This window comes from Naegleria fowleri (genome assembly GCF_008403515.1).
Source record: "Naegleria fowleri strain ATCC 30894 chromosome Unknown tig66, whole genome shotgun sequence".
Classification (NCBI taxonomy): Eukaryota; Heterolobosea; class Eutetramitea; order Acrasida; family Naegleriidae; genus Naegleria; species Naegleria fowleri.
The window spans coordinates 435213-458461 of record NW_025407998.1 but is presented as its reverse complement, the minus strand read 5'-3'; the positions used below and the strand labels follow the sequence as shown (position 1 = coordinate 458461).

Sequence of the window (23249 nt, the reverse complement as noted above, 5' to 3'; positions counted from 1 at the left end):
GTAGTGGTTTAGTAGTAGTGGTTTAGTAGTAGTGGTTTAGTAGTAGTGGTTTGTTTGTTTGTTGTTGACCAACAACACCAACAACACCAAGGCACACGAAGGATCTCTTTGTGTATGCATACTCCTCGAGGAGCAGTGCCGTTCAAAAAGAAACATCATCTCGCATCCCATCGCATCCATTATTTCATAAAATCAAATAGACTTTTTTGTGAAAGTTGTTTTTTGGTATTTTTCTTGGTTTGTGTCGTTTCTTTTTTCTTGGATTTTTCTTTTTTTATACTTTTTGTGGTAGTAGTAGAGACAATAGTGGTGGTATTAGTAGTGGTGGTGGTGGTGGTAGTGTGATCAGTCTTGTTACGAGTGAAAGTATTTTCATTATTGGCTTTTGATGTAGTAATCGTATGATGATGATTCAAATGATTCATATTTTCATTAGGACCAATATTGTTCATCATCATAAGAGTGTTGTTGTTATTGTGACCAACAAGGTTAGTTTTGAATTGAGAATTTTGCAATTCATCCAAACATTCCTTAATACTTCCATAATGATAAAGTACATTCCAAAATAATTCTTCATGATTTTCATAGAGTATTTGTGAATTCACATGTTGAATCTTGTTTAACAATTCCAATAATTTGTTTTTTGGTACAAAGGAAACAATTCGAATGATTGTATTAGTAGAATCATCTTGTATCGTTAAAGATGGTTTAAATTTGTTGGATTGACAATGAATGCATGTCATGTAACCAGAATATTCGTTCGTATTTGATTCAATATGATGTTTTTCTAACCATTCATGACAACTTTTACATTCTTCACCCAATGTGAAACATAGACCATCAGCAGCTGATGAAAAGTACAATTCATAGAATGATGATCTATTATTGTTAGGATCACCATAATTAGTAGCATTGTTAGGATCACTATTATGAGTATCATTGTTATTAGTAGGATCACTATTTTGATTATTATCATTGTTATTATTATTATTATTTGTATCATTATTATTGGATGATGTTGTGGAATGGTCCAATGTTTTCTCTAAATCTGTCTTGATACTATTGGGTTTCTTTCTTTTAAGAATCAAAGTTGTTGTTGTTGTCTTTTTTCTCTTTTTATCATTGGGTGATTCTTGTGATGATGAAGAGTGAGTAGTAGTTGTTTCATTTTTGATATCACTGGAATGCCCTTCTCGAAGTGTTGTTCTCTTCTCATAATTAACAACATTTATCTTATCAGGTGATGAAAATTTTAACCAATTTTCAAATTTGTTTTTTGATCGTTCAAATTCTTTTCGTTCGGCATTATTTCGTATTTTCACCACTTGTTTGGGTGCCAATGTTGCAGTGGTTGCAGTGGTTGCATTGGTTGTATTGGGTGATGATTTCTTCTTCTTCTTCTTTTTGCTAGCACTGTCAGAGTGTGGTGGTGGTGGTGGTGGTGGTGGTGGTGGTTTGAGAACAACAACACCAGTGGTGGTGGATGTATTATTATGACTATTGGTGGTAATAGTAGTAGTTGTTGTATTAGTACTACTACTACTATTGAAGGGATGGGATGATGATGTCATGGCACTACTGTTATTGCTACTATTATTACTTGGAGAATATTGTTCAAGTTTGGATGATTCTTCATAGATTTTAATATCATCTAATAATAAATCATCTCCTAATAAAGAAGTGTTTAACATTTCATTGTGAGAACAAGTACTGCTATTACTTGGAGTGGAATGATTAGTAGAAAGAGAGCAAGGTGGAGAAGATGATGCATGATATTGTGATAGAGATGGTGGTGGTGTTTGAAATGAGAAATCTTTTGAAATGAGAGTGGAGGAATTCTTTTTAGAATTTGACATTAGGTCAAGATTGTGTGACTTGTTCTTTTCATAAGGTAGTAGTGATGATGATGATGAATTAGGTTTCTTAGAGATGACTTTGTGAATACTACTATTACCATGACTAGTTCCAGAACTACTATTACTATGACTACTATTTTTATCACTTCTATTCGATGGTATCATTAATGAAGCTGGTATTTGTGAGAATTGAATTTGTTCAAGATATTTAGAGGGACTATCTGCCAATGATGATGATTCATCATCTTCACTTTCATTCCTCTTTGATCCATGATCAATTTTAAAATTCTTTTGATGGTCATGCAATTTGTTTGCATTGGATATGAATGATCGTTTCATATCAAAATGTTGAGTGAGTTGAATATCGAAGGGAGTCATTAATTTACTCCATTTGTTTTGAATGAGATTGGTATTGTAAATGATGTGATTGGTTAATGTCAGTTGCTGTGAAGAGTCATGTAAATGATTTGTTACTTCCGATGGAGTTGATGTTTTCAATTTGTGATGATGGTTTGAATTGCGAATTGTATAATTTCTGTTGGAAATTCCTAAAATCGGAGAAGGTGGATCCTCACGTGTTGTATCATCATGATGAATGGATGATATGAATTGTTCATCATCATCATCACTAGTACTACTACAACTCCTACCACTCGTACTTGATTGATTGTCATCACTTTGAATTAAAATTGGAGGGCTTGGTGGATGATGACCATCACCATTCAATCGTCCGAGTCTCAATTCGGGACTACTGGGAGACCTTTTTTCCGACGACATGAAAAGCCTTTCAAAAAAGTTGGTTTCAATTTTTTTCAATTCTTGAAATTGATGGAAGCCAAAAGAAGGTCCTGAATGCATATTTAATAATATTACTAATAATATTACTTTGATATGAAACAATAATAACAAAATGATCTGAATAAATCACTGAACTAGAATCTCTTAAACAATTGGTCTATTGCTGTGTGAACCATCATTATATAAATTCAAATAATCTCAAAGAATATTGTTCATTGTTGTGAACCATCCTTATATAAACTCAAATAATAACGTGAGGTAATTAATCTCATCACTTCATTAGTTCCTTCCAAAATGCAATGCACACGTAAATCTCTCAAATATCTCTCAATACCATATTCATTTAAATATCCATATCCTCCAAACATTTGAAGAGCATCATTGACCACATCAAAACATTCATCTGTTGCAAATCTTTTAGCCATTGCACAAAAAGTAGTGGAATGTGATGATTTCTCCATATCTAATTGAGCAGCTGCTGCTCTCACCATTAATCGAGAAGCATGAACTCGAGTAGCCATATCTGCTAATTTAAATTGTAAATGTTGGAATTGAGAGAGAGTCTTTCCAAATTGTTTTCTAGTGTGTAAATATTCACCTGCCATGTTCATACATTGTTGAGCACCACCCACACTACAGGTTGCAATATTAATTCGACCTCCATCGAGACCTTGCATGGCAATTTTGAAACCTTGTCCAATTTCACCTAAAATGTTTTCTTTTTTCAATCGGACATTGTCCATAATGACAGCACGAGTGGGTTGTGTGTTCCTGTTGACATTAAAATATTGAGAGTAATCATGACCAATTAAAAATCATGACAATGATGGTAAATGATTCATGTACTACTCGTATACCAACAACAACAACAACACTTACCATCCCAATTTCACTTCATTCTTACCAAATGATAATCCAGGTGTATTCTTTTCAATAATGAAACAGGTAATGTTGCTTGCATCGGAGGATGATGATTGTTGATTCTCCGAAGAAACTACTCGCGCCATCACCAAATAGACATCACTACTTCCACCACCACTAATAAAAGCCTTCTCTCCATTCAACACAAAACTCTCTCCATCCTCACTTTGCACTGCTCTTGTTCTCAATGATGCAGCATCACTTCCACTATTAGGCTCAGTCAAGCAATACGATGCAAACTGTTCCATACTACACAAAGCAGGTAAATAACGCTCTTTTTGTTGTGGAGTACCATATTGATCAATCATCCAACAACACATGTTATGAATGGTGAGATAGGCGGTCGTAGAGACATCACCCTTGGCTAATTGTTCGAAAATAATTGATGCATCCAATCGAGAAAGACCAGTACCACCATAATCGGTTGAGACATAAATACCACCAAAGCCTAATTGTGCTGCTTCTCTCAAAGTCTCCACTGGAAATGTTTTATTACGATCCCATTCCGAAACGATATGAGCTTGAAAATGTTTGTTGGTAAATTCTTTGGCGAGTTGTTGGAATTCCAATTGTTCGGGAGTGAGATTGAATTGTTCAGAATGAGTGATGAGTTCTTGATTGGAAGTGGAGAGAAAGCGTTGTTGACCTGATGGAAGATTGGCTGATTTCAAAAATTGGAGTGATGTTGATGATGAGGAGGAGGAGGATTGTTTGAGGCATTTCAAATTTCCTCGTGCAAGGTTGAAGAGAGTTGATTGTTGTTTCAACATTTTTTTTTCAAATCAAACACATCGAAGTCTCTGAGCCCATGTTTACAATGAAAAAACCATTCTTTATGCTTGTTCATCATCTTCGTCATGTTCAATATTCTCTTCTTCTTCTTCTTCATTCAAGAATAAATCTTCATCAATTTCATCTTCATCCACATATTGCTGTGCAGCTTCTTCACCGATCTTGCTAATCAATAATTGTTGACGCTCTTCAAATATTTGTCTTCCAGTCTTGCTTCCAGGAAATCGTTTTGCTTTTTCTGCTCTTTCTTTTTCCATTACTTTTTGTTGTTCTTGAACAAACTTATCACGCCATTCTTTAAAGTTTTCAGGAGTGACTGGTGTGCCTCGTCCAATATTTGAAACTAAAACTTCGGAATCCATTGTAAACCTATCCAAAGACGAATCATTGGTTGTTGATGAGGAGGCTGATGGTGGTGCTGTCGTGGATGACGATGCTGATTGTTGTTCTTGTTGATATTTTGCGAGAAATTCTTGAATAGTACTAGCAAGAGTAAAAACACAAGATGTACCAATAAATTGATTCGCAGTTTCTGTGAGTAATTCTTTCAATTCATTCATTGTACGATTCGTAATATTTCCTCTCGTATTATAAATTTCAAAATGAGGAATCGATGAGCTTGGGTAATCATCATGATAAGTAACCTCCAAAGTAATTCCTACATTATTGACTTCAGTTTCCGACTCAACAGTATATGGAAATATTTCAATTTTATAATGGGTATCGGAAAGGAGTGAAAGTTCGGTCGGATAGATGGATTGAAGAGCCTCAATTTCTAATTGTTGTTCTTGTTGGTTGGAAGACATTTTTTTTCAAGAGCAGTCTCTCAGCTCTGGAGACGACGATACTGCGGGTCTGGAACAAAACCCTCTCGCGATTATGAATCTGTCAATACTTAATAGAGACCAGAATCTCATCACTGGATCGTTTGACCCCGCTCTAATATATTACGATTACAACTCACACAGATCCAACATACTCCACTTCAATTCACCAACACAACCATGAAGTTCCTCCCCAAGCAGTACCCACACCATCAAAGGAACAGCCGAACAAGGATGAATGAACCTCATGATTGGTACCATTTTGTGAGGTGATAAGATCACACTGATACAGTTCAAGTTTTGGCTCATTGAAAAAAATAAGAGCCAAAACAACCTGAAGAACACTGCCGTTAGAAGTACTCTCTGAAAATTCATTCTCTCCGAATTTATTTGATAAAGATCAATTTATCGCATCTGTACTCTCATCATCATCATGATCAACAAAATTAGAAACTTCTTTTCTTCTCCGAGTAACGAATCTGATCAACAATCGGACATGGATCCTATCGATCATAGTACAAGTAGTAACCGCAATAACAGTCAAGACAAGAGAAGAAAGAATTCCAACAATGACAACAACAACAACAACTCCTCTTATATACGACGATATCTCAATCCTCCTCCTTCTCCTCACTCTTCTTACTTGTTGAACTCTACCAAACAAAGTCATCATCACATTTATTTACCAGAATCTGTCATTGCCACAAGTGGTTCTTGTCGAAAGTTCCATGTCATGAAAACAAATACTTTTTATGCATCTCATCCCTCTTCACAACATCAGGTCGATTCTGAAGGATTTATCAAACGAACATGTTTTGCATCTGTGAATCTTCCAGAAGATTTTGGAACTATCGCACAAGTGTTGTGTGTTTCGAATCGAATCTATCTTCTTGAAGCAGGTAGTGGAAGAGTCTATGTCTATGACGTGGAACATTCTGCCACTCCTGTTGGATACATGATCAAATTTGATGGAGTGAAATTAAAAGTACTTGCTATTCGTGGAGATTCTTATGGAATGCTCTATTGGGTATTTGATTCAACATTGAATCGATGTGTACTCTATGGTGGAGATCAAAATCATTATGACAATGTTGGAGTGGATATTCCAAAACATGCTCTAAATTTAGATTCTGCATTGGCTTTTGATCCTTATTGGGATCAGAGTGGAGGTATTACCAATCGAGAAATTACTCATGTGGAATGTGCCTATTCATTGAGTTTTTGTGTGACTAATCATTGTGAGATTCGAATTAGTGGTCAAGTGATTTGGTGTAGGTAAGTGTGAATGTTTGAATTTGGAATTTGTGAATGTATGTGAATAATATATTTGAAACATATTTTGTGAATTTGGAATGTGAATGTTCAAATATATTTGAAACATATTTCACAAACACATGTTCATAATTGAAACATATTTCACATCATTGACAGACCTGGAAACACTTCCACCACTTGGAGAGAAATTGTATTCACAACAAAAAGACCAATTATTAATTTACAAACTCATAGTTTTGGTTTTGTTGCTCTTCTTGATGATTCAACTATTTGTGTGGGTGGTAGTAACAATCACTATGAAAATATGCATGCAACCTCAGGAAGTTATATTGATATTCAGTACATTAATAATTTAAATTATGTTCCAAAAGAAATATATTGTACCAGTTACACAACTATTATTAGAACCACTGAAGATAAATTTATTGAATATGGAAGAGGATTTGCGAATAGAGGTACACAATTACCACCTACTGGAGGACCATTTGTTATTGATTCCACAGTTGCACCAAGTTATTTGAAACAATTTAAATCTCATTATGTATTAGATGAAATTTATTTGAAAGGTTCAATGATTGCATTATCCTATGAGAAACCAGATTTATATTTTTTATATTCTGAAGGAGGTGTGAATGGTTTTGTGAAATTGGAAGATTATTTTGATTATTCAACAATAATGAACCATCAAGTGAGAGGTGCTTGCAATACCTCATGTTTTGTACTCTATGCAACCTATCCTGATGTGAACACCATGTTCACACGAATGCACAAAAAGTTATTTGAAATTTTGTGGAGAGAAGATTTTCCATTGAGTGATGTTGGAATTGTGGTTGCTGATCGTTGCAGAAAGTTGAGTGAAGAAGAGAATGCAGTAAGTGAAATTGGAGATGAAAATTCAATTTAGAAATCAGACAATAGAAAGGATTTTATAAAATCATCAATCCACTCTCACATGGCGAAGTATTTTAACATTCAACTCAATGGACTAAGTAGTAAAGACATTCAATCTCTCTCATATTCAACAATGGTCTCACATTCATTGGACTAAGTAGTAAAGAGTCAAAGTGAAGTGTTTATTCTTTCTTAGACACTACTCTACTGGCTTAGAGATTCATCACTTTGCAATTTTGAACAATCCAAGTCATTGGAAGTATCCATCTTGTCTGAAGTGTGCTGCTCTTCGACAGTCTGCAGACTTGTTGTTGTTGTTGGTGGTGGTTGCATGATGGAATTTTGTTGTTTGTTGGCAGAGGATTGCATTTGATGTAAATTCACAAGACTATGCATGACACTGTTCATGACAGTATTCGCACTGCTCATGACTTGATTCATTGTAGTATTGTTGATAGTGTTGATAGTATTCGAATGATTCGTTCCAACCAAGCTCTTGTAATAATACAAATCCACCGATTTCACAGCAATAAATTCAACATATTCCAATCTCATCATTTTCAATAACAACACACAATTATATCCATATCTGATGGGTAGCAAAATACATCCAGCACTATGACTTGCACAATCAATGCACCATCTCAAATCATATTTCACTGAATGATCGTCATGCAAATGAATATCCATATTTGGTATTTCAATATTTAATTGAATAGAACCAGTAATAGGAATGTAGAGTAATGGCTTATCATCAATATATTCACTTTCAATTCTAAAACAATGACTCCAATTCTTTGTTTGTGACTCAATGTCATAAACACATGAATTTGAAAAATATTTGATTCGATTGGCATGTCTTGTAATTTCCATTTCTAATTGTTTGGAATTACCAATTCGAATGTGAAAATAGGAATTGCTTGTTGTTGTGTTATTACATTCCGATAATAATTTCATGGAATGAGTATCCACAAGAAATTTCATCGTATTCTTTGGAATGTTGGTTGAGGCAGAAGATGGAATTTGAGAAATGCATTGTTGACTATTATTATTGGAAGTCGTCGTATGATTCGTTATTGAAGGTGTTGTTGGTACTTGATTTGTGAGGTTGGAAGTGAGACTAGTATTCATAGAAGGAGGAGGATGGTTATTGTTGTGATTTGTAGTAGTATAATTTGTTGTTGAGTGAGACTCGTCGTGGATGTCCACTTGATGATGATGATGTGGAGTGGTTGTCTTTGATGATGTTACTCCGACCATACTGTTAGTAGTAGTATTGGTATTAGTAGTAGTCAAAGTAATAGAATTATTGTTGTTCAAAGTTGGCAAGATTAGAGTCGTTGGACTTGTGGAAGTTGTACTCATCGATAATGGTTGTTGTTGTTGTGGTAGTGGTGGTGGTTGGTGATAAGGAGTTTCTGATGAATCCTTCATAAAAGAGTTTACTTGAGGAGCAATATTCACATTCATTGGAGAAGAGGAAGGAATGTTGTTGTTATTATTGATGGAACAAGGTTGAGTTGGTTTCTGCACTTGTTTAATACTAATTTTTGAATGTTGTTTGTTGAGAATGTGATCCGGAGGTAAATTTGAATACTTGTTGTTGTTGAATGAGGATAGAGAAGAAGATGGAGGGTTTGAGGAAGGAGTGTTCATACTGATGGGTGGACAAGTATTGTTGTTTTGTTGTTGTTGTGGTGGTGGTGTTGTGATTGGAGGGTTGTTGTTGACTTGCATTTTTTTTATGTGCGAGAATTCTTTTGGCAACTGACATTTTTGAAAATTAGGCAACTCAGCAATGGAAAGTGATTTAGTTCGAGAATGTAAAGTACATCGTAAACACCGTTATGATCTTGAGAAGTACTACTTGACAAAATTTCGATCATACATTGCACTAAACCTATAGGTTCTATTTTCTGTATAAAAAATTCTCAAATAGTCTTGTGGAGTGAGAAGATCTTTCTTTGTGATTAATCGACGTTGATATTCTTCATTGAGTTTTCTTTTTTGAAAAATCGAGCATAAATTTTGATGAGAAATGTTCTGTTGAATGAGTTCATCAAGTGATTTAGTGCTATCCTTGTTGTTGAGATCATCCTTATTTACAACATAATTTTGTGTAAAATGTCGAAATTCATCATCTCGTGTACTTGCTATTTTCAAATCATACAATAAATCATTGGAAACCTTATTATTTCTAATTAACTCTGAGATGGTATCATACTTGATTGAATGTAATTGCAAATACAAGAACCATAAGTGTTCCAAATCTATTTGTTTTCCTTTTCGAAGCGTGAAAATATGTGAATCTAATGGATGTATTAAATCTTCTTCTTGAGTATTAGGTGGATTTGCATCTAATTTCATTTCTCTCCAATAATCATGCCATTCTTTTGAAAAATTAAAAGCGTTCTCATTTAACAAATCAAATTCAGATTCAAAAGGATAGGGAGAATCTATTTTCGTTAAAAACGCAGTTTCTTTTTTATGATACAATCTACTTTTAAATACATTTGTTAGATTTACTCCATGAAATCCTGTCCAATAACCGATGGTGTCATCTGCTGATGAATGTGGAAGATCATGATAGGCTATGAAAACAATGGAAGCAATTCCAGCCAGAGCAACAGTACGGAATGGTTCAGGAATTTTATGAATGAATCTTGTTACCATATTCACTCGTGATGAAGAGCCTGATGCCATCGTGGTGAGAAGAGCCCCTTTTGGAATGGAAGAAGAAAAGGTGCTAGCAGTTAGGCTTGAAAAAAAGGAATAGTAAGAATTGAAAGTGGATAATTTAAAGAGAGGAGAGAACCATGAATCAGTTGTTGGTCTCTTCTGGTAATTACTTGGGTTGGATTTTAAAATCGGAGTGGTTGATGAAGATGGCGAAGAGACTTTTTCATTGTGAGGATTTTGTGGATGCATTTTTTTTTAATTTTTTTTAAAAAAACAATTCAAAACATGAATTCACCTAATTATTAAAATATTGTTATATTATTAGATAATATATTATATAATAATTATTATTCAATTCTGGATCACATGGAATACAGTTAATCATCTCTTCGACAATTTCTTCTTCCTTGAATGATTGGAGGTCTTGTTTGAGTAATTTGGATGTCCTTCTTTTCTTTGTTCCATGACTGACAAATACACTTGATACATGTCATCCGTAATGTTCAAATGTTTTTGAATAAATTCCCACACTTGTTTGACATGATAAGGTTTGTGGAAATGTTTGGACACACATTCACCTAATTCTAATAATAATTGAACCATTTGTTTCAGATAGTCACGATCAGAAATTTCATGACAAAGAGTTAATTCTTGAATTTTCTCAACCATGTGTTTCAAATCCAAATACTTGTCAAAGAGTATTTCTAATTCTTCTTGAGACAAGAGTGGTGTTAGAGTTTCTAGAAATTGTCTATTCCTTGTTGATTTACATCCACTCTTTAAAACTTGTTCAAAATCTTCATCTGTATAATATTCATGTATTTGAAGGAATGTACGAAATGGAGTAACGAGAAAATCATTGACATTCTCAATGTTGCAAAATGAGGTGCTGAATGATGAGTGTTGTTGTGCCATCATTTTACCTTGTAGAGATTTCCCATGATGATTTAATGTCATGGACACAATCTTATCATTCAATTCTATTAACATTTCTTCTAAAAATTTTGAATGATAAATGTGAATTAAATCTCCACTCCAGTGATTCCATCGATGAGATTGATGATGTGAACGAGATTGAGAATGATGGTGTGGACGATTGCGTTTCTCATTGTTTGTATTCTTCACATTGTTGTTATTCAACAAGTATTCAATATTGGGATACTTTTGATAGATGGAAATGAGAGATTGAATATCATCCTTGCTGTACCATGTAAATACATGATCCAAAGTTAAATTCAGAAATTGACTTTGATAATCATATTCATTCCATTGAGTATACATGGTTGAGATGGAATAATAATCTTTGTGTTTCTTCTTTTGTTGTAAAATTGCTTTCAATTCCTTATTTTTCATTCTACTTAGGATATTGCTATTATAATAATCAACATCAATGGATGAATTTCTTTTCATATGAGAAGATACTTTAGTGGCCATTGTGAGCTTTTCATGAGCAAATTCTAATACTTTTTCTTCAATAGAATTTCTTATCAAAAATTTGTAAACATAAACTGTTTTTGTTTGACCAATTCGGTGACATCGATTCGTCGCTTGATCATCATTGTGTGGATTCCACATCATGTCAAATTCAATGACAACATTGGCAGAGACTAAATTCAATCCCAAACCACCTGCTTTTGTGCTTAAGAGAAATACAAAATCTTGAGAATTTTCATGTTGAAAGCTTTCAATAGAAATTTCACGTTCTTCCATGGATTTGCTTCCATCTAATCTCTGATATCGATAATTCTTACAAATGAGATAATATTCAATCATGTCAAGTGTGGTAGTATATTGACTAAATATAACCACCTTATTTTGTTCAATGAAATGTTTTTCAAGTAAATAATCTAATACAATAAATTTGCTACTCGTTTGAATCACTTTCTTTAACATGAATTCACGAGTGAGAGTAGAGAGAAATTTAGAATAGTAGTGAGAGTTAAAGATTGGATCCATCGATGAATGATGATAGGAATGACGATGAGAATGATTGAAAACTCGATTCTCACTCTTATCTAACAAATAAATAAAAGGATGATTTGCAATTTTCATACAATCAATCACATGTTGAAGAGTATTCTCTGAATTTTCTTCTTCTTCCATTTCTTCTCTTACCACTCGAAAACAATCTTCTTGAAGAGGAGTGGGTTCTAATAATAGAATATATTCTTCTTTGGGTTTGATGACATTATTTAATACTTCTTCTTTGCTTCTTCTAAGCATTATTTCTTTGATTCTTGACCCAAATTCCTTGATATTCGATTCATATAATTTTTTGAATTCTTTGAGAGAGTCGTTGAAAGGTTTTGTTTGATTTAAAAATTTCAATAGAGAAAAAAATTGTGTTAAATTATTTTGAAGTGGAGTTCCAGTGAGTAAAAGCATGGCTTCAGCTTTGAGTAGTTTCATCTTTTTGTAAACCTTACTATTTTGATTCGATAGGAAATGAGCTTCATCAATCACTACATATTTCCAATGGATTGTGTCAAATAAATGTTGTCGAGTAATTGATTCTTTTGTTGTAATTACAACATTAGGTAATAGATATCTATTTTGAATCGATTCATCTAAAAATATAGCATATTTTTGTAGAGCTCTCTTCTTTTCAATAGTTCCATAATATGCAAGAACATTGATTGTTTCAAGTTGCCATTTTTTAAATTCATTGACCCAATTTCCTAGAATAGATTTGGGTACTACAATGAGAAAAGGTCCTTTGATATTTTCAAAATTCATTAAATAATTAATAGTTGAAATGACTTGAACGGTTTTGCCAATACCCTTTTTTGGAAAGTAGTAGGATGGGTTTTCAGAGATTTACGTTGTTTCAAAGTAGTAGTAGTAGTAGTAGTAGCATTGTAGTAGGATGGTTTCAGAGAGATGCACATGTATATAGACAATTTCAAGTATGAGATTCAACCTACCATATCATCTGCAAGTATGACATTCTTCTTTTCCAAATAATTTTTCAATAACCACATGACTCCTTCTTTTTGATATTTATGAAGAGAAAGACCACTATGATCACTATACATGGTAGAGAGGAAAATAGACATGTCTGTTTCATCAAAAGTCTTCTCCGGAGATGATTCATCACTTGTCATCATTAAATATTTGTTTTCAATTCTATGATTGTATTCTTCAATTAATTTATCAGTAATTCCATACTGCAATTTGTTTTCATCATCGTTAGGAATGGAAATGACTTTGTTTGCCTTGTTGAATAATGTGATAGTTCTAGAAGTTACTTTGAGAATGACATCGACTTGATGAGCCTTTGAGTTGATTTGAGTCTCATCATCGGATTCCATTTCATCATCATTTTCTTCATCGGAGGTGTCAATGGTTTCTTCTTCATCGGATTTCACTCTTTTGGATGCCAGATTCTGTTGTTGATGATCATCACGGCCATGATTTGATGATTTGGGAGAGAGTCGTTTCTGAAAGCAAGTCATTTTTTTTTGGCGGGTTCATGAATGGAAGAGCGCATGAAGCGGCATCATTGGTGGTGAGGAATTCGAGAGGATGCTCGAACCCGGGTCCGATTGCCTTTCCTGCCTTCTCAGTGTTGAAGAGTTTGTGAGAATTGTTGGTTGGTGGAGAGAGTTTGGGAGAGAGAGGTCGAGAAGGAGAGCGATACAGATGCACACCAATGATTATCGTGTGTGGTGATGAAGAAGGTTCAGCATCCTAAGAGGTAAAATGGTAGTGATGATGAAAATGGTATTATATTTTTATAAATAGTTCGAAATACTTTAAAGGTATTATTAATAATAATCAATTAAAAGTACTATATCTGTGGGTTGCTGATGTTGCTGGTGGAATGGAAGCATTCACAGAGTTGTAATTATGTTCGTCTTCAACAATAATTCTAGATTTTCTTCTTCGGATCCATTCACATCCTCGATCAAATAAAGATCCAATCACTGCAATCACAAAAAGACCAATTAAAATACTTCCTCCAATAGTGACAACAATATAACATTGCAATCCAAACATGGAACACGTATAGTCAGGAGTAATTTTTCCACATGATTGTTCACAATAAGCACAAGGACAAATTAAAGAGCATTTAAAGAGAGTGGCATTGTAGTAGGACAATTGATCACTCACTGGTTTTTGCTCCTCTGATAAGAGATTCAATCTTCTTTGTAACATGTTGTTCACTTTCTTTCTATCTTCATGGACTGATCTAATTTCCTTCTTATAATCATTTTCTGTTAAATCATCATAAATATCTTCATGGTCTAAATCCTTTGGTACTCGAAGTGGTTTTAATTTTTTAGTAATTGTAATTCTTTCATGCATCATGGTACCACTGAAATCATCTAATTTTTGAAACACATAAGTAATATTTGGATTGGGTGTTGATTTCTGAATGAGACCTTGAAGAAATGCTTGAACATTAGGATATTGCTCTTTCACAGGTTGTGCTGCCATTTTGTCATCTTTACAATTTGCCCATAAATCATTTTGGAAATCTGAGGATAGATAAAAATCTACTTGTGCAATGTAGTCCTTATATTTAGGAATTGGATTCATAGCAGCAATAGAAACAAATGTATCTTGTTGATTATTACAGGTAAAGTCACACCACATTTTCTTCATGTTCAAGACACATGCTGGACATCTCCAAAAGCTTTCAGAATGATTTTGAAAGGAGAATGTCATTTCATTGGCGTTTAAAATAATTATTGTCATTGGCATTTAAAATAATTATTATGGGCGTTGACATTCAAAACGATCATTATGGACGAAAAAATAATCAACCTACACCATATCAAGCAACACAAAGTTGTCCTTCATTTTGTCTACTTGTGTAGTATTACAGCATACTGTTTGAGAAGCTAAATGAGGACACATGGCTGACAAAATATTTTCATAATTGCTCGGTAAATGAAAAGGTGTTTTCCAAGGAACAGTGGGATAGTCTGTTCCATTTTGGAATCCATTAGAAGTCATGACACACCCTCCGAGAGTAAATTGTGCCATCATCATGATTATGGACACTACGATCGCTATGAGAGAATAAATTAAAAAAAAGATGGTCATCGGAGTTGACGACGTGGAGGAGTGCCGATGGAAAGGTGAGAAGGAGCGTTGAAGGTGTGGTGGCATTTTTTTTAAGGCCTTTTTGAAAAGGCTCTTCTTGAATTATGACCGATCGGTGCGCGATTCTTTTTGAATCCTGTGTATTGTTGTTGATGAGAATTGAGAATTGTTGGACCTCTTCCATTTCTTTTAACCATCTTGACAAAAGTGGACTTGAAAAGGAACGTACCATCAAATTCCTTTTGGAATGAATGGATTGAAGGAAGGAGAACTCAAGTTTTGTTGTATTTATTTACAGAGAATTTGTCATTGTGGGTAGTAAATGCTAGTTCAAAAAAGTGTCAAACAAATCAAACACTGGTTGGTTGTTTCCTTTGTTTGCAATTTGCTGCTTGAGAATAAGAATCTTATTTCTGAGCATTATATTCTCATTTTGAAATTGTTGTGAATGATTTCGTTCTTCATCCAACAACATGGTTAATGTTTGAATTTCTTCAGATTGTCTTCTTGTGAGATTTTCCAATTCTTCCAACCTCTTTTCAAAGTGTTCACTTTTCATGGATGGTGTTGATGGTGTTTGGTTTGTTGATAACTGATTTGGTGTTGTTTGGTTCATGTCCTTGTTTGGAGGTAGTGAACATGTTGTTGTTGTTTGAACCTTGTGATCAGTGGCTGTTGTGACAGTCTCTTTTTGTTGTAAAGGAGTTTGTGTTTCACTTTTTCGTTTCAATTGTACAATGGTAGCTTCGTACATGGCATACGATGCCATCTTGTAGGAATCTCCATTAAAAACATTGTTGTACACCTCCACTGAACTAGTTGAAAATAATTCTTTCAAATGACTATCAACATCATGAATGTCTCTAAACAAATAGAAACCTCCACCTCCTTTTTCAAATCTTCGAGGATGAGAATCAAATATATACCAAGAATAGAATTTTTCATTACTGTGCTGACCATCGTGTAGGATGGCAATGGTTTCAGGAGGTTTTGTCAATACAACAGCTGTAATGTGTTTCTCACTTTGCAATGAGTGAACTTCAATTTCCTTCAGCAATTGCATGAAAATATTGCTGTCTCTTAATTTACCAATGAACATGGATTTGAGTTCAAGGTTCTTCTTGTAATGATCAACGCTATTGTATACTTCGTCACAAGAGGTGTATCCCACTCGTCTGTCATTGCAAACACCAACAGTCATGATATGTTCGATATCGGATATTATTTGCTTTTTAAGATCATCCACATAAGCATCCAAGCTATTGTCGAGATGTAGACCACTCTTGGTCATGAATTGTTCATCAATAACACAACAATAGTGTCTCATTCTCTTGTAATTTCTTAGGAAATATTCAACTGCTGCAAGACAAATATAGGTACATGATGCCTCTCCACCCTTGTAACTGAATTGTGATTTTGGAGAGAGAATGGATTTATCGTAATATCGCCCAGCAATTGGTTGTTGATTGCTTGAGAACATGATGATACTTCGGAGTTAGAGATGATGATCTGATGGTGATGATGAGGATGGTCAATCAACTCTCTGAAAGAGCCTTCGTTGTGTGATGTTTATTGTTTGAGAGAGAGAAATCGAGGCGATGAAACACAGCCACCTTCAATTTTTTTTTAAATTTAAAAATTCATCGCGTACGTGAAAGAGTGAACGCGGACAACACAAATGGAATCTGGATTTATTTTGGTTTGACGTTTTTAAGGTGAGTACAGTCCTGTGTAGTAGTAGTAGTGGTGCGGAGTGTTGGTTTGTGCAAGGTCTGTCTTTGAAAAGTTCTCAAAGGAAGTACACACTGAGGAATTATATTAAACTCCTCGTATGGTTGAAATCAATTCTAAAGCTTGTTTCGTTTTACCCTCCACAATCAATAAGTAGAGCTGTATCAAATAATAGTAAGGTTTCACCTCAGAGGGTAATGTTTGAGGATCACTTGTTATGTGATTCAGTGTTTGCTGAGATTTTTCATAATTTCCTTGAATGACATGAATGATTGCTAAATTCAATAAGAGACCAAATTGTACAATGGAATGGTCTTGTTGTTGTTGCAAATAGGATAAAAGTGTTTGCAATTGTTGAGGTGATATCAATTGAAAAATCTTTTCCGATTGATCTGTGATCGTTAATGCTTCAAAGGCATAACACAAAGCAATAATTGTATATTGAATAGGACATATTCCAATGGATGGAATGGCAACAATATTAGAATAAGACAAGGAAAGGGATAAGATGGTTTTGCAATGCGAGAGAGATAACAATGGATTATCTAATGCAAGTGATACATAGGCCAATTTCAGAGTAACATTCATGAGAGCTCGTTGTAATCGAAGATAGAACATTGACACTTCAGTATTGTGATTATGGTCCTCAGTGATATTCTCTCCATGTCTTTTTTTGAATTCATGAATCATAGCTTGTAAAATAGTGAGCGCATTGTGAAAACATTTTTCAGCCATTTCTAATGACATTTCCTCTAGGGAATTTGGTGTGAATCTGTCGTTCAATAATTCCAAATGATATTTGTTTTGCTTCATGATTGAATCTTCGTGACTGTGAATGTGTGGATGGGAGTAAAAAAATTTTACAAAGAGAGAACGTGAGTTTGTGTACCCACATGGTGATGTAGGTGAACCAAAGAGTTTGAATGTGCATATGGATCCATACTTACACTTGTAAAAATTCCTTGTGAGTTGAAAACTTCTTCACTCCTAATTGATTTCCCAGAACAGGTAATGAAACAGTAGGGCTATTAACAAGACTATTTGTCATTTGCTGAAACGCCTCATGAATATCTTTCTTGAGAAGTCTCTGATTTTCACATAATATACATTCTCCCATTCGAATCCAAAGATATGGATTGTCATACATTGTTAGAGATGCTTTGTGAAACAGCTCATAGGGTGCAAGGAATGGACTATTTTGAGAGAGACATCGTGCAACTTCTTCAATATTTTTAGATTCTCTCAAAAGCAATTGGAAAGCAAGATTATATTGAGATTGAGCATTTCCACTCTGGGAGGCTTTTGAAAAATAAAATTGAGACATGATCGATGGTTCCTTATTATCCATGTGTAGAAATAAACAACCAAGATTGTTGAAATAAACCACTGGTGAAAGTCTTCCTCTGTGTTGTCCCAAAATTTCAACACATTCTTTCATGATTTGAGAATACGATTCATCGTTATTATTTGATTTCTTGTTAATTTTTAAAAAACAATCCAATAAGCATAATTTAGTTGCCATCAAATCATTAATATATTTGTTTTCATTATCCTTTGCAATAGCATTTTTAATGATCTGATTGGCAGAATTAATATATTCTAGTGTTGTGCTCAAACTCTCCTTTCTTAGAATAGATATTTTAGACTTGTAGTAGAAAATGTTGAATTTAGATTCTGTTATTGAAAGCTCTGTAATATTCAATTGAGGAAGAGATGGAATAGAACTTTGAATAATGGATTGAAAGTTGTTGTCGATATATTTGATCACAAGGAGTGACTTGTCGACACATTTCATGACATCGATATAGATATCCAATAATAAAAAGCAAATTTTTAAAACTAAAAATTCATCATATTTCAATAACTGAGTGGTATGTTGATCATTCAAATCTAAACTTTCAAACAATGGTTCCAATAATTCTAGTACTTTTTTGTACTTTTCTTTTTTGTAGTATAAAACAGCCTGATTATAAATTAAAATAGGAAATTGATGATTAGAATGTTTTTTGGTAGATTGTTTGATTTCTTCCAATTCTAACAACAATCTTTCTTCGGAACATTCATTGTATGAATCACTACTATTAATTTCGCATAAATATTTGGCAATGGCCATATTGTGTTTAATTTTGAAAATTTCTGTGGTATTGGTTGTATTTTTCAATAATTTGTTTAAATTTTCAATACAAGGCTCATACTCTTTCCGATTGAAATGTTGCATAGCCAGATGATAGTGGTCCATCATGGTGATGGATTGTTGTTGTTGTGGATTGGAGAGAGATTGATGAGACTGAAGAATTTTTGGAGAAGAGGATGAAAAGTAATTCGACGAGGAGGAATGTGAGGGAATCATTTTCAATGTTGCTATTATAGTGTTTCAGATGTTTTTAAATGTTGCTCTGAATTTTTGGGTGAAAAATTTTTCGAATGATCGTCAGAAGAGAAGCCTTTCCCAATTTTTTTTTCTAAAATTTGCAAAAAAAATGATTCCTTCTTCAGGCACTTCACCCTTCTTGACTGCAAGTTTGACACCAACAACTTCGGGATCATCATCACAGCCTCCTTCTTCGGCTCAATCAAATCCTACAACAAATGATTGGGATAAGATTAAAGAAGTTATTGTAAAATTGGATAGGGAACTTAAAGATGTGCAAGATCATGGTGTGGTTCATGCTCTTCAAATGAGCGATAATATCATTGAAAGAAGAGAAATCTTGAAACATGCCATGTCATCATTAAAGTCAAAAATACAAGAACAAAGTGCCATCATGAGTAAAGAGGGTTCGGACAAGACGCAAATTGAAAAAATAACACAACAATCCAAGTCTATAAGAGAGTTTAAAAAGATTCAATTACAGGAAAAAGAGTTATTGGATGTGATTAAAAAATGTAGTGAAAAAGCTGTTTCTCATTTGCAACTATTTGAAGTTGTAGAAAGAATTCTCAACAATGTTGCCAAACAAATGAACGAGCTATTGGGTCATGAAGAGTATGCGTATCAAGATATGCTCGATCCATCGAGTAATACTCATATTTTCTCTTTAGGTTCTAATCTGTTAAACTTGGATATTCTCTTTTCTCCAGATAAGAAAACATTGACTAGCATTAGCTTTCAAAAGACTAAAAAAGATTCAAGCAGTTCAAAGGAAATCAAGGCAATTTCTGAAGATTTAATGAATACTCTTGTGAGAGATAATCTATTTGAAGCTTTTGAAAGCAAATTGCTTGCTGTTTGCAAGTTATATCATTTAGTTACAACTCGCACTAATTGTATTGTGACAGACAAGAGTTCTTTAAGACCAGATTCTAATTTAACATCCTCCTCTGAAACTTTCTTAAAAAAGCACAACAGTGATGAGAGAATTCGAACATTACATTATTCGTGAAAATAATTTTCCATCAAACAAAGTGGCAATGAAATGTGAAGGTATTTGGATTAATTACTACGGTGATAAGAATGTAATTGTAACACTTGAGGCATGTGGTGGAAATGCTTTGAAGCAAACTTGCCCTGTTATGATATTTAATCCTCCTGTGCTAGTTCCACTCCCTGTGGCACGTCAATTTAATTTCTTAAAACCAATATCCAATACATTACACAAGACTACAAATGCTCTTCAAAGTGAAAATGTTGAGACACTCAACACACAGACTGGTATTGCTGCTGAGTGGTCCAGAGAAATGATTGCTTGCAGCAGTGATCCCTTTGCTCCTCCCGTGGCTAGAGAATTGGAACCTTTCCAAAATTATTTACTTCGAGGATTTAAAACTAATTCTTTTAAAAAGGTTCAAGACAGTACTTATCATTTTGTAGCCGCTCAAGAAGTTTATTCTGAAAAGCGTCTAATCAGTTCTGCAGGAGTAACGATTAAGAGAGTTCCTTTTTTAACATTCCCTCAAATGAGACAAACCATTGCACAAGTCAAGAAGCAAATGATACTGAGAGATTTAATGTTGTCATGCTTTAACTCAGAATCCACCATGGAGCAGCAGCAAAAGAGCTTGCTCACAAATTCATTACAACAACAAATGCAGCATCACCATCACCATCACTCTCATGACGACAATGAACAGATCAAAAAGGTAGAAGTAGAATTTTCAACCACCTCCGACATGGCCATTTATTTAAGAACTACCAATGATTTGGATTTTATTGTTTTCAAAATTGAGGTCAATGTCACAGCATCAGGTGAGGAGCAGGAGCGTGTGATTACTTGCTATTGGAATGAGGAGCAACATGATGCACTCACGAACATACTCAACAAGACTATGAGCATACCGATCATGATTCATTACTTTTACACAAAAGTTGTGATGAATTTGCAATAACAATGGTAATTATTACAAAATGTTCATTCCTCTGCTTTCTTTCTCACTAGCATATCAACAATGTTGATTCTCTCTGACGTCAACATCAGTCAAATTCCTGTGTTGGGTGGTGGCGCCAAAAATTTACGTTTTTTGAATTAAAAAAATGAAGCAATTCAAAAAGCAGTACATTGTTGGATGTCGAGAACAAGGAATTGAACCTCATCCTACGATTGTTAATCTTCCGGATGATGATGATTGTACCCAGACTTTAAACTTGGGAGAACTCACTCTCGGAACCAAGAATGGTATTGCTATCGGACAAGCGTTGCACGGCAATCAAACTTTTACTTATATCAATCTTGCTGAAAGCTATATGGGAGACTCTGGAGTTGATGCAGTCTGTCAAGGATTATTACAATCACGGGTGATTGAGTCCATTGATCTAAGAGGTTCTAACCTGTATAGGTCAAGTGGATTGGCACAACTAATAAGCAAAACATTCAGTCTTAGAGAATTAAAATGTGAGTGGAATAGTTTGGGTGTTTACGAAACGGGTGTATCAGAAATTGCTGAGGCATTAAAATCCAACAAGTCCATTCAAACATTGGATCTACGAAATAATAAGATTACTCCCGAAGGTGCCAATTCGCTAGCAAATGCATTTAGAGTGAACAATACATTGCAAACAGTTGACCTGAGATGGAATTACATTGGTGTGAGAGGTGGAAAATATATCCTTGAAGCCCTTCATGACAATTATATGATCACTGATTTGAAGGTGAGTTTTGACTTTGAACATGCAGTTTACAAAACGTTCTTCAGCTCACTGGCAATGAAGTCGACTTTAAAACTCTGCAAGAAATCGACAAAATCACAAGAAGAAATTATGATATGCAAATAACCAAACAAAAGGAAACAGAAATGTCCAGCAGGTTAAAGTCAGAAATTTCGGAGCTGAATAACGTTCAAAATGTAAGTTTTCTTGTTATTGCAATCGTAAAGTCTGACTGAATTGAATAGAGACGAATTGAAACTCTACAAACCCAAGTGATCACACAACAAAATACTTACTCAAGTCAATTACGAGGAGCTCACGAACAGATATCAGAGTTAGAAAAACAAAATGTTCGATTAATCTCTGATTTAAAAGAAACAAAGGAAAATGAGCAACGATATTTCAGCAAAATGAAGGAATTTGAAGGAAAGATTCTTGCTTTGGAGCAAAGTCTGGCGCAGGAAACAAAGAACCATATTGAAACCAAAAAGAATCTAAGGGAAACTTCAGACGAATTGCAAAAGTGTAAAGAGCTGGTGGAGGATTTGCAAAAAGAGAAAGCTAGAAACGAAACAACCATTAAGAAGCTCAACGAGCAATTAACTGTAAAGGAAGAGATGTTGGTTGGAACCAATCAAAAACTGTACAGTGCACAAAATGACAAAAGTGAGTTAAATGCTCAACTCATTGATGCTCACCGCCAAATTGAGATTTTACAAAGCAGTCTGAGATCTCTGACACTCATTGAACAAGAATACAGCAAAATACGACAAAAGATTTCAGAAATGGAAGTTGAAAAGGAGAGAGCTCTCATTGATCTCAAGAGCAAGTGTGATGAGGACAAAATTCACGCAGAGAAGCTTTTTAATGAAAAACTGCAATATGAAAAGGAGAAGTTTAACCAATTGGGAGAAGAGCACGAAAGGCTGAAGAACAAATGCAAACAACTAGAATCAAACCTCACAAAAGCCAATGAGAAAATTCAGCTCATATACCGTCAACTAACAGATGTCACCAATGAGTCAGAACAAAAATCTCTTTTGATCAATCAATTACAACTAAAGCTGAAAGATGCTGATGAAAATGCTGCTAAGAGTGTTGAGAAGCTGAATCAATTATCTCTTAATCACAAAAAGGAACTGGATAATTATCAGTTTAAGCTGGACTCGAAGGAAACTCAAGTAACTCAATTGGAAAAAGAGGTCAGACAACTACAATTAGAGGCAGTAAGGTTGAAGGAACAGCAAGATAAAAACTTGTATACTATTGAATCTAGGATTACTCAAGAACTTAAATCAATCATCAATGAAATGAAACGATAAATCTAAGTCCATGACATATCTAGAA

The 23249-nt window shown here is 34.3% G+C and overlaps 13 protein-coding genes across 13 annotated transcripts; 4 read left to right on the top strand and 9 right to left on the bottom strand.

The window, feature by feature from the left end:
* Positions 1-179: 179 nt before the first annotated feature.
* On the bottom strand, positions 180-2633 carry FDP41_009021 (uncharacterized protein; the record flags this gene model as incomplete). The annotated part of the gene is made up of 1 exon (XM_044712937.1): positions 180-2633. One exon carries the CDS (start codon positions 2631-2633, stop codon positions 180-182), a length of 2454 nt encoding a protein of 817 aa, XP_044557486.1.
* A 233-nt stretch (positions 2634-2866) lies between these two features.
* On the bottom strand, positions 2867-4345 carry FDP41_009020 (uncharacterized protein; the record flags this gene model as incomplete). The annotated part of the gene is made up of 2 exons (XM_044712936.1): positions 2867-3425; positions 3534-4345. The coding sequence occupies 2 exons, from the start codon at positions 4343-4345 to the stop codon at positions 2867-2869; spliced, it is 1371 nt and encodes a 456-aa protein (XP_044557485.1).
* A 63-nt stretch (positions 4346-4408) lies between these two features.
* On the bottom strand, positions 4409-5173 carry FDP41_009019 (uncharacterized protein; the record flags this gene model as incomplete). Its single annotated transcript, XM_044712934.1, has 1 exon — positions 4409-5173. One exon carries the CDS (start codon positions 5171-5173, stop codon positions 4409-4411), a length of 765 nt encoding a protein of 254 aa, XP_044557484.1.
* A 451-nt stretch (positions 5174-5624) lies between these two features.
* FDP41_009018 (uncharacterized protein) lies at positions 5625-7370 on the top strand (the record flags this gene model as incomplete). Its single annotated transcript, XM_044712933.1, has 2 exons — positions 5625-6466; positions 6623-7370. The coding sequence occupies 2 exons, from the start codon at positions 5625-5627 to the stop codon at positions 7368-7370; spliced, it is 1590 nt and encodes a 529-aa protein (XP_044557483.1).
* A 191-nt stretch (positions 7371-7561) lies between these two features.
* FDP41_009017 (uncharacterized protein) lies at positions 7562-9094 on the bottom strand (the record flags this gene model as incomplete). The annotated part of the gene is made up of 1 exon (XM_044712932.1): positions 7562-9094. The coding sequence occupies one exon, from the start codon at positions 9092-9094 to the stop codon at positions 7562-7564; it is 1533 nt and encodes a 510-aa protein (XP_044557482.1).
* A 126-nt stretch (positions 9095-9220) lies between these two features.
* FDP41_009016 (uncharacterized protein) lies at positions 9221-10285 on the bottom strand (the record flags this gene model as incomplete). Its single annotated transcript, XM_044712931.1, has 1 exon — positions 9221-10285. One exon carries the CDS (start codon positions 10283-10285, stop codon positions 9221-9223), a length of 1065 nt encoding a protein of 354 aa, XP_044557481.1.
* A 132-nt stretch (positions 10286-10417) lies between these two features.
* FDP41_009015 (uncharacterized protein) lies at positions 10418-13491 on the bottom strand (the record flags this gene model as incomplete). The annotated part of the gene is made up of 2 exons (XM_044712930.1): positions 10418-12817; positions 12961-13491. 2 exons carry the CDS (start codon positions 13489-13491, stop codon positions 10418-10420), a joined length of 2931 nt encoding a protein of 976 aa, XP_044557480.1.
* Positions 13492-13813: 322 nt separating this feature from the next.
* On the bottom strand, positions 13814-15154 carry FDP41_009014 (uncharacterized protein; the record flags this gene model as incomplete). Its single annotated transcript, XM_044712929.1, has 2 exons — positions 13814-14675; positions 14811-15154. The coding sequence occupies 2 exons, from the start codon at positions 15152-15154 to the stop codon at positions 13814-13816; spliced, it is 1206 nt and encodes a 401-aa protein (XP_044557479.1).
* A 259-nt stretch (positions 15155-15413) lies between these two features.
* On the bottom strand, positions 15414-16568 carry FDP41_009013 (uncharacterized protein; the record flags this gene model as incomplete). Its single annotated transcript, XM_044712928.1, has 1 exon — positions 15414-16568. One exon carries the CDS (start codon positions 16566-16568, stop codon positions 15414-15416), a length of 1155 nt encoding a protein of 384 aa, XP_044557478.1.
* A 338-nt stretch (positions 16569-16906) lies between these two features.
* On the bottom strand, positions 16907-19169 carry FDP41_009012 (uncharacterized protein; the record flags this gene model as incomplete). The annotated part of the gene is made up of 2 exons (XM_044712927.1): positions 16907-17648; positions 17767-19169. The coding sequence occupies 2 exons, from the start codon at positions 19167-19169 to the stop codon at positions 16907-16909; spliced, it is 2145 nt and encodes a 714-aa protein (XP_044557477.1).
* Positions 19170-19299: 130 nt separating this feature from the next.
* Positions 19300-20202, top strand: FDP41_009011 (uncharacterized protein; the record flags this gene model as incomplete). Its single annotated transcript, XM_044712926.1, has 1 exon — positions 19300-20202. The coding sequence occupies one exon, from the start codon at positions 19300-19302 to the stop codon at positions 20200-20202; it is 903 nt and encodes a 300-aa protein (XP_044557476.1).
* A 28-nt stretch (positions 20203-20230) lies between these two features.
* Positions 20231-21145, top strand: FDP41_009010 (uncharacterized protein; the record flags this gene model as incomplete). The annotated part of the gene is made up of 1 exon (XM_044712925.1): positions 20231-21145. The coding sequence occupies one exon, from the start codon at positions 20231-20233 to the stop codon at positions 21143-21145; it is 915 nt and encodes a 304-aa protein (XP_044557475.1).
* A 145-nt stretch (positions 21146-21290) lies between these two features.
* Positions 21291-23224, top strand: FDP41_009009 (uncharacterized protein; the record flags this gene model as incomplete). The annotated part of the gene is made up of 3 exons (XM_044712923.1): positions 21291-21905; positions 21950-22099; positions 22148-23224. 3 exons carry the CDS (start codon positions 21291-21293, stop codon positions 23222-23224), a joined length of 1842 nt encoding a protein of 613 aa, XP_044557474.1.
* Between the last annotated feature and the right edge of the window lie 25 nt (positions 23225-23249).